Below are 10,109 nucleotides of genomic sequence, written 5' to 3'. Positions count from 1 at the left end.
ACACTCATCCTCTCTACAGCCCTTTGAGGGGGGCACTTGATTCCCATTTCAGAAAAGACCTTGAAGCTCAGAGAGGGAAAGTTCCTTGCCTAAGGTCACACAGCAGCATGGGAACTCAAACCCAGAATAATATGAGGCATATGATCTTGCCCTGAGGTTCTACATTAAGACTCCCATGACGGCTCCTCTCTGAGTGACCTTGAGTGGGCCCCTTCCCCTCTCTGGATCTCTGCCTGTAAACTGGGGGCCGTCTTAGAAGACCCCCAGCTCCAATTTCGATTACTGTGGCCTCAGACAGGAGACCGTTCCCTCCTCCTCCTCTCCTCAGTCTGAAGCCTGGCTCAGAGGTCCTGGAAGGTCATGGAGCTGGCGCCCCCGCAGTCCTGCAAAGGCCAGCAGGGTCCAGTTACTTGTTGGGGGCAGGGAGGGATAATGTCTGGGGGTCCTGATAGATGGACTGTCTGCCTCCGCCAACAGGCAAAGGAACACGCACAGAATCCTGTTCCCTGGGTCTTACTAAGCCCCAGACTTAAAAAAACTGCTGACTGGTAAACGGGGAGGGCTGAGGGGGCCCCTGCCTGCCTGCCCCTTGCCCTCCTAGGCAGTCAGGGGCTCAGAGGACAGCACACCAACCTGTAGGCCAAAGTTCTACTTTCCCATTTGCAGTTGGGAGCAGATGCACCCCAACTCTGGTTCTCCCCCAGAGGGCCCCACTGGGGGTTTAGGCTCTAGACCCCTGTCTATGAGCCAGAGTTGAGGGGGGATGGCTGTTGGGCACCCTGGCCCCAGGTCCCTCCACCCTCTGCTGCCTTCTGCCAGCCCCAAAGAAGCGGTGCTTAATTATCCGGTCACTCTATCCCTGCTTGGCCAGGCAGCTAAGCCCAAACATCTGGCCCCAGGGCCCAGGGCCAGGGTGGTGGCCAGCCCCCACCTACTGCTGGCCCTGACCCAGATACCTCCCGAGGGACAGCTGAGCCCTCTCCTGTGCCTGCCAGCTTGCAACAAGCCCAGAACAGTAGCTGCAGAGGCCTAGCAGAAAAAACAGTTGACAAAATTAAACACCCGTCCACGGTTGACACATGCTCGTGCGTGCACACACACATACCTTCCTAGCAGAGTAGGGGAAGGGGGGACTTCCTCAATCACAGGAAGGGTGGAAAGAAAGACACAGATCTGTCTTTTCCTGTGGGTGATACAACTGTCCATGTAGAAAACCCCAAAATATCCAGCGGACAAATGGTTAGCGTTAATGAGAGTTTTGCTAGGATGCCAGGGCAGTACTCTATGTCCTTTGTACCAGCAACTGCGACCCCTGCCTCACCAGCACTGCCTCAGACCCATAGGATCAAAACCTGCGTTTTAACGAGGCAGCAGGTGATTTACGGTTGGCTGCTGTTCACGTCTGAGAAGTGCTGCTCAAGCCATTTGCTTTATCTATGTACTAGCACAGAACTGCTTGTTTGTAGAGGCCTTGCCAGGCTGGCCCCCTCTGGCCCAGGGCAAGCTCCTTCCCCGCTGCAAGCAGGATGGCAGGGTGGGTGCAGCTGGGTTAGTTTAACACTCTGCCCTAACAGGTCCTGACGCTCTTCGTGATTTTTGATTCTGTGTTTTCTACATGAAGTCGATGGGATAGAAGCATGTTCTGGGTGCCTGGAGCCCAGGCTCATGAAATGTCGTTTCCCTGATGTGAGTTCTGGTGGCTGGATGCCCGGCCTCATCCCCTGTGAGGGTCTCTCAGTGAGAGGCTCTATGCTCTAGATCCAGGCCAGGGCATGGCATTCAATAACAAATGGCAGAAAGGGAGAGATGAAGGAAAAACTTTTTTGGGAACAAGAAACCCCATATGGTACTGCTTGCAAGTTCGGGGTTCCCCAGCTGGGGGAGCGGAGCTTCCTTGGTGACCACCAGCCCAGGTACATTTTAGAGGTACTGGGCTGGGGAGAAAAGCAAAGACTTTGGAATCAGGCCAGAGCTGCATTTGAACTCAGACTCTTCTATCTTTAGACTTGCAGGTCTTCAGAAAGTAGGTTCCTCCCCACTGGGGCCTCAGTGGTCTTTTCTGTAAAACGGAGGGAGGAGTAAGGAGTGGGTCTTGCATCTAGGGCTTGGTTTGTGATTAATTCAGAGCTATTAGAAGGAGGACAGGGTTTTCTCTTTTCTCCTGGTTAGGAATTCGGAGGCCCAGAGAAGGAAAGAAACTGATCAAGGCATGAGAACCTTGGAAATGTCTGTTTTGTGGCTTTTTAGCCTCATTGAGATGAAATCCACATGCCATGAAATTCACCCTTCTCCCATGTACAATTCAGTGGTTTTTAATATATTGACAGAGTTGTGCAACACTCACCACAATCTAATTTTAGAGCAATTCTACCACCATCACCACACCCAAGAAGGAAAGCCAGGCCCCTTAGCAGCCATTCCTCAGCTCTCCCCGACAGCCCCACCCCCAGCAGACAGTAGCCTTTCCTTCTCTGTAGATTTGCCTGTTCTGGATATTTCCAAAATGGAGTCCTACAATGGATCATCCTCCACCACTGGCTTCTCTCTCATCCCATGGTGTTTGGGAGGCCCACTTGCCATGTGCCATGTGTCAGTGTTTCCTTCCTTTCCGTGGCCCAGTAGTATTCCAGAGTCTGGATGGACCGCCTTGTGTTTCCCTGCTCAGCTGCTGATGGACATTTGGGTTGTCTCCATGTGTTGGTTATTGTGAGTAATGTCACTATGAATATCTGTGGATGCTTGCTTCCACTGCTCGTGGGCACAAACCTGGGAGCGGAATTGCTGGGCTACGTGGTGATTCTGTGTCTAACGTTCTGACAGAATGCCAGCCTGTCTCCCATGGTGGCTGCACCATTTATTTCATTCTCAGCCCCCCAGTGCTGCACAAGGAGGGTCCCAGCCTCTCCATGTTCTCACTAGCATGCCTAAGTGGGTCTGGAGGCTTCTGAGATCCCCCTCTTTTGTCTCCCTGGTTTACCTTCCCCAACACCTGTGTCTTCCCGGGGGGGGGGGGGGGGGGGATGGCCACCTTACAGCCCCTCATGCACACACACGCTCAGCCTTGCACACTCACACGCATGGGTATACTAATATGCATCCCCTCACATGCACCCCCACCCCCCGTGTGAGACCCCTTCGGCCATGGATGGCAGTGGGACACCCTGAAGTTAAATAGCATGGAGCCTGGGCGGGACCCAATCTGGGTTTGAATCCCAGCTCTGCTCCTGCCCCTACCCCGCAGTAGGAGATCAGGCACTACCTTGGCTGCCCAAGCAGCACCTGTGGCCCCCACAGCCCCCACCCATGAAATGAGGAGGATCCTAGGAAGTGAGCAGATGTGTATGCCAGGGGGGCTGCTCAAGGAGCAAAGTGCTTTGTTGGTGTTAAGTATTATGATTAGTATTAAGTTTTAATTAAGTAATGAATACTTAATTAGCACTGCTCCTGCCCCCTTCAGGCCCTGCCTGGGAACTTTTGTTGGCTGCCCTGGGGCCCCTCACTGGGTCATTATCACCTCCCAGTTAATCCTCAGCTGCTGCCACCAGTTAACACCCTCTGCAGACTCCTCTGCCCCTGCCTGCCCCTGCCCATCTACACTTCCCTCTTTTCAGCTCTACCCTGCCCTGGCGGCCTCCAGCTTTTTGGGGACACATTCTTGGCCCTATGGCTCTGGGCTCTGGCCCTATGGCTATTTCAGATTCACAGATAAGATGGCAGGAGGTTCTGATCATGTTCCCCACACTTACCTCCCTATATTGTTCTCTACAATGACCCCCTACTCCAGGAAGCTCACCTGGATTGCCCAGGACAGGGGCCAGTGTCCCTAGTCCTCTGGATTGAAACTAGATTCAAAGGTCTTTGGGGTCACTGCACAGATGCTGTTAACACCCCCCCTCCCCAGTCCAGGCAACACTCAGGAGGCCACGGCAGGGGCACTGTAGGGGGTAGTAGGGGCCTGGGAGAGAGTGACACTTGATCCAGCTCTGAGTTGTAGCCTTGCTCTGGGCTGGTGGCCAAAGAAGGCGAGGAGAGGAAGACAGAGTGTTTGCAAACAGGGCAGCTGCCAAGAAGGGGCCAGGGTGAGGGGGGAAGGTGTGAAGGAGAGACGGGCCCAGCTGGTGACTGGCAGCGGCGCCTGGGTGACATTCCTCCTTCTGCTACACACACATACTCACGGTCTCCTGGACGCACAAACACGGGCCTGACGTCCACACACACAGAGCAAGGTGCCCGCAAACTTCCATGCTGTCCCCTTACACACAACACTCAGACACACACAATCATGTCATCCACACAGTGAGACACAGTCACACCTTCACCATCTCTCCCCCACGCACCCTTACTCCTGCATACTCATGGGCTCAGACACTCATGGACACACAAAAGTGTAGAAATTCACACTCCAGTCCAGCCGAAGCTGCTATGCATGGACAGCGTTGATGCTCAGTGCCTCTGCCCACACACTGGTCCATGCGGAAACGAGCTCACACCGTCCTGACAACCAGCAGCACATGCTCACAAACACCCCGCGGCCAGCTTCTGGCATGCAGTGTGGCCACACCATGGGACCATTTTCTGCCACGTGCTCCATCTCTCTTCCTGACGACACGCTGTCCAGTGTCCACCCATGTACACTGTCCTCCTCTTCCCCAAGCTGGCAGACCAGCTGCATCATGGAGGCCCAAGTACCAGATGAAGTTGGGTGAGAGAAGAGAGGGCACATTATCACGAGGGCGACGGCCAGGCATGTGGGCGGAAGACACAGGCTGAGGAGAAAGAAACCCACCAGGGAGGCCAGACAGGGACACAGAGGCAGCAGCACAAAACCAGATGGGTTCATTTATTGAGCAAATGTTTCCTGGCCCCTTCCTTCCCTTGGGTCAGGACTGCTCCAGCTACAGGAAGGCACCTCACAGGACAGACCAGGTCCCTACCCCAACAGCAGGGTGCATGGAGGATCCATAGGGGCCTACCAGGACAGCTGGAAAGGGAGGAGCATCACGCGGGGGCGGGGGGGGGGGGTGCTTAGCACCGGGAGCATGAGGGCAGTGGGGACTTGCTTGGGGCCTCATGCATGCTGAGGGCAGGCCTCACAGAGCAGGTGATGTGGAGGCATCCATGGTGTGCGGGAGGCAAAGGAGGGAGCCACAAGACTGCAGGCAAGGGGACGAACAGCAGGTGCCAAAGCCCTGGGGAGGACAAGGATGCAGAAGAGACATGCAGTGGTCTCTGCCCGACCCCCACCCCCCAGGCCATGGGAGGGACACAGGATGCCCTTGTGGGAAGTAAGGAAGGTATAAAGGAGAAAATGGGCAAAGGAGGAGCCAAAAAGCCCCCTCAAGAAGGCAGAGGTGACCTCAGGAGGTAGGGCCCACCCAGTTCCCTTCCTGAGTCTCCACAGCCAAGGTGGGCTCGGGCTGTCCCCCCAACTCTCCATCCTCCTCCTTGCCCCCCTCCTCCCCCTCTTCAGCTTCCTCCTTCCGCTGCCTCCAGGGACGCCCTAGGTAGCCCCGAATGGAGCTCACAGAGCACCTCTTCCGGGGGTGAGGGTCCAGCAGCCCCCACAGGAGACTGTCTGCCACAGGCGTCAGGCCGAACCAGGGCTGAGGACGGTCCTCGGGTTGGCGGGACGCCTGCCACATGAGGAAGTCCTCGTAGAAGGGGTCGGCCTCAGCCAGGGGCTGGTCCCAGGGGAAGTAGCCAGTGAGGAGGCAGAAGAGCAGGACCCCCAGCGCCCAAGCGTCCAGGGCAGGTTGGATGGGCAGGCCCTCGGGGAGGGGCGGGGGGCAGCAGAGCTCAGGGGCCGTGTAGGGGATGGGTGGCCCTGCCAGGCGCAGCAGAGTCCCCCGGGGCCTTGTGTGGCCGAAGTCGGTGAGCTTGACCTGCCGGCAGGCTGGGTCACACACCAGCACGTTCTCCGGCTTGATATCCCGGTACACCAGGCCGCGGGAGTGAATGTGCTCCAGGGCCGAGGCCAGCTGGGCCGCACAGCGCTGGACTGCCTGCTGCGGGAGGCCCACCTGTGGGGGAGTGGCATCAGGGCCTTCTGCCCCTCCCTGGGCAGCTGGCCCAGGGCTGAGGCCACAGAGCTGCTCCTCAGTCCTGGGGAGCCCAGGAGGATGAAGGGCCTCCACAGACGTGCCATGGGGAGGTCCAGTGGGACCCCCCTGAGGGCCAGTGGGACCCTGTGAGGGCTAGTGGGATCCACTGAGGGCCAGTGGGACCCTCTGAGGGCCAATGGGACCCTGTGAGCACCAGGCAGACCCTGTGAGACCCAGTATGACCCTCTGAGGGTTAGTATGACCCTGAGAGGGCTAGGGGGACCCTATGAGGCACTGTGAACCCTGGGGAGGTCTAGTGTGATCCCCTTGAGGCCCACTGAACCTCAGTGAGGTCTGGGGGGAATCCACGGGGCCAGGCAAATCTCACTAGGGTATAGTGTTGGTTCTGTGGTGTCGGCGAACTCCAGAGAGGCCCAATGAGGGGCCCGCAGGGGCCTGCTCACCTACCCACCTTGGGCTGGATGAAGGTGATGAGGTCCCCATACAGGACAGGCTCCGTCAAGAAGCTGTAGGAGTCAGCTGACTCGATGCCAATGCCGTAGGCCGCTACTATAGCTGAATGCGCGCCCAATGAGAGGCCCACGCAGAACTCGTACAGGAAACCACGGAGAGAAGTGGAGGCCTTTGGGAGTTGCTTCAGTGCCAGAGTAGTGCCTGGGGGCAGCAGGGGCAGGTGCAGAGGGAGTGTGAGAGCCAAGGGCCTCCCTGTCCGCTCCCCTCCCCCCATCCCTCCCCAACCTGGGCTCTTTTCCACACGCCCTCGCCACCTCCTCCAAACCCTGCCTCCCTGCTGCACTACCAGAAACACAGCGTGGCCACGAAAACACTGACAGTGGTAATTAATAATAATAATAATGCAGCATTTGGTGAGTTTGGCTCTGCTGTCTTGGAGCAGATGGAAGGGTAACTTCAAATGACCTCACGTTTGCCCAAAAGCCACTGTGAAGGCAGTAGCAGAAAAGATGCCCTGTCCTGGGGACTTGATCCTATCAAGGAATCATTATGCAAATGATGTCCTGGAGTGTAAGTGCCCTGGAGGCAGGAACTCTGCTTTCTTCACCTGCTCACCTTCCTCATCAGGAAGGAGTGAGTGATGGAAAAAGGTCACCTCCTCCTCTGAAACACTGACTATTTTCCTTCCATTCCCCAGCTGGATGCACCAGCGCCTTTCCTAAGCATCTGGGACGCCCTGGACTTCCGCCATCATGGCACATGCCACCTTCTGTTTGATGGCATCTGTCCCTCTGCTGTGAGCTCTTGGCCCTGGCACCTCCCAGCCCAGGGACCGGCATCCAGAGGCTGAAGGAAGCATAGCCTTATTCCCCTCTTTATTGCTTATGCCCCCAAGTCCTGTGATGACCTGCATCTGGATCTCTTGCTCTTGGCATCTGTCTCTGATGTGGTCTGAACTGTGCCTCTCCAAATCCACATGTGGAAGTCCTCACTGCCAGTTCTGCAGAATATAACTATTTGGAGACAGAGTCTTGGAAGTGCTAACATGAGGTCACTACAGGATGGGCTAACCCTGGTCCTCTGTGACTGGTGTCCTCACAAAAAGAGGAAACTGGACCCAGAAATGCCATGTGAACACAACGGGACGGGACGAGAGAGGCCCTGGGCGAAGCAGCCCTGCCCACACCTGGAGCCGGACTTCCGGCCTCCATCCAGGACCACGAAAAAACAAAGGTCTCAATGTCAGCCTCCACAGTGAGTGGGCTTTGCTGTGGCAGTCTGAGCACACTGGCACTTTCCCTGTCCACGCCGGAGCTCCTCCTTGAAGGCATGCCTCACGCATTCAGCTCTGGGTTCCAAGCACGAACCACTCAGGACAGGGCAGAGCCCCCAAGGTGGCCTTGTTAGGAGTGTCCTGAGATGACTGTGGCTCTGAGTTCCATCCATACTATGCCTGTCTCAGGGGAGGAACAGAGGATGTGTGCACACTTGGCAGGAAAGTATGAGTGGGGGGACCATGTGCTGCACAGCCACATGCACTGGTCTTGCTAAGTGTCTGGCAGAGGCCATGGCTCCGAATCATCCCCATGGTGACCGCTAAGCTAGCCACACATCAGGGCTATGGGGGAGGGGACTCAGTCCCCTTTCTCACAGGCAACTAGACCCATGTACAAATGCTTGGAGAATCACAGTTTTTACATAGAAGGAATCATCACCCACATTTTTGAATGAGGAGGCTGAGGCTCAGAGAGGATAGGGGAGATTCCCAAGAACACACAGCCCAGAAGGAGCAGAGGCAACACTTGATTCATGTTTAGACTCCTGCACCTTGGTCGGCATCTGTCCTGGCCCACCCCCCACCCACTGACCCTCCTGCATCTGTCTCCAGGCCCGGGTACCTTTCTGACGATGGGTGACCAGCAGGACCCGGCCAAAGCGGCCCTGGCCCAGGGGACGAACTTGCTGGTAGAGCTCATCCACCTCGGCTTGGACCAGGGTCTGGGCACTTAGCGCCATCATGTCCTCTAGCTCCAGGGCTGCCTCCTGGCCCTGCCGCAGCTCCTCTGCCGTGAGGCCCCCTAGGTTCTCCTCAGCCACGTTTTCAGCAGCCCCTGCCTCCACCTGTTCCTCCTCTGACTGTCTGCCGGGCATCTCTGCAGGGCAGAGTAGAGACAGTGACCCAGGGCCCAGGTCCTGCTAGGCCTGGGTCCCAAGGGAGGCGGCGCTGGGGGCCTGGACTCCTGAGTCTGAGGGAGGAGGGGGCTGGGGGCCTGGAATCCTGGGTCTGAGGGAGGAAGGGCTGGGGGCTCATTAGCACTTAACATTGTGACTCAGTCTCCCTCTTTGTTAGAGGTGTCTGAAGAGTGGGAAGACCAGTTGCTGGATGGGGTGAGGTCAAGCCTAAGGTCACAGATGTCTCTTGCCCCCGCCCCCACATCCTGGCACCACCCAATGGCCCAAGGGTGAAAGATGAACCAGATAACTCCAGACACCCCCCCACCTTGTTTCCAAAGCAAACAGACTTGGGCCCTGGGGGTGGATGAGTAGCCTCTTTCTCCTAAGAGCAAACAGGTGCTCTCTGCCTCCAGGGGCTGGGGAGGGCGGCTGTGCACACCAGGCCTTGGGGGACGCCTGGGACCTGGATGGGAGGAAGCACTTGGGAGTGCCAAGTCCTAGGTCCTAGGTCCTAGGTCCACCTCCTACAGCCTCAGCCCCTCCTCCCTCAGACCCAGGAGTCCAGGCCCCCAGTCCCTCCTCCCTCAGACCCTAGTGTGCAGGTCCCCCACCCCCTCCTCCCTCTGACCCAGGAGTCTGGACCACCAGCCCCTCCTCCCTCAGACCCAGTCCCCCAGCCCCTCCTCCATCAGACCAGCAGTCTGGACCATTAGCCAGTCCCTCTCCTGGAACCTTACACAACTCACACATCTCATGACTCCCAGACTCTGTTTCCCTAACACTCAACCAGTCAACAGCCTCCCTCTGAGGATCCCAGGACTTTGGCCAGCTGTGCGGCTTCACTATCAGGTGGTGCCCACCTCAGGCTGTTTAACCCTTGCCTCCTCCTGACCTGGGCTCCGGCCTCCAAACCTCACCTCCTCCAAAGCTTGCCTGACCCTTCGCTGCCTGCCGTGGTCAGTGCCCAGCACTAGATCCCATGCCAGCAGAGGCCTGCCCAGGAGCAGACCCCGCCCCCACCTAGGGGGTCTTAAGCCCCGCCCCAGCCCCGCCCCTTCCACCCCACTAGGGCCAGAGCGACATCGTGTGTTGACTCCTAGAACTGGCTACCGCCAGAAATAATGTCGCAGACCTAGGCCCCAGAGCCCCGTCCATTCTCAGACCCAGGCGTCCAGGCCCCAGCCCCGTCCTCCCTCAGACCCGGGAGTCCAGGCCCCCAGCCCCTCCTCCCTCAGACCCAGGAGTTCAGACCCCCAGGCCCTCCTCCCTCAGACCCTGGAGTCCAGGTTCCCCAGCCCCTCCTCCCTCAGACCCAGGAGTTCAGACCCCCAGGCCCTCCTCCCTCAGACCCTGGAATCCAGGTTCCCCAGCCCCTTCCTCCCTCAGACCCTGGAGTCCAGGCCCCCAGCCCCTTTCCAG

General features: G+C 57.7%; 1 protein-coding gene across 3 annotated transcripts; it reads right to left on the bottom strand.

Moving 5' to 3' along the window:
* Window positions 1-4,814: 4,814 nt before the first annotated feature.
* Window positions 4,815-9,710, bottom strand: SBK2 (SH3 domain binding kinase family member 2). 3 transcript variants are annotated; one of them, XM_077914173.1, is made up of 4 exons: window positions 9,608-9,710; window positions 8,414-8,668; window positions 6,514-6,716; window positions 4,815-6,020 (listed from the first exon to the last, which is right to left on the bottom strand). In XM_077914173.1, exons 2-4 carry the CDS (start codon window positions 8,664-8,666, stop codon window positions 5,358-5,360), a joined length of 1,119 nt encoding a protein of 372 aa, XP_077770299.1. In that variant the 5' UTR covers window positions 8,667-8,668; window positions 9,608-9,710; the 3' UTR covers window positions 4,815-5,357. The 3 variants fall into 3 exon arrangements, with proteins under 3 accessions (XP_077770299.1, XP_077770305.1, XP_077770312.1); XM_077914179.1 differs by having other exon boundaries at window positions 9,551-9,669; XM_077914186.1 differs by having other exon boundaries at window positions 9,583-9,663.
* Window positions 9,711-10,109: the final 399 nt, after the last annotated feature.

Source organism: Canis aureus, chromosome 1 (genome assembly GCF_053574225.1).
Source record: "Canis aureus isolate CA01 chromosome 1, VMU_Caureus_v.1.0, whole genome shotgun sequence".
Lineage (NCBI taxonomy): Eukaryota > Metazoa > Chordata > Mammalia > Carnivora > Canidae > Canis > Canis aureus.
Note: the sequence above shows the minus strand (reverse complement) of the source record. Positions and strands in the feature narration are given on the sequence as shown.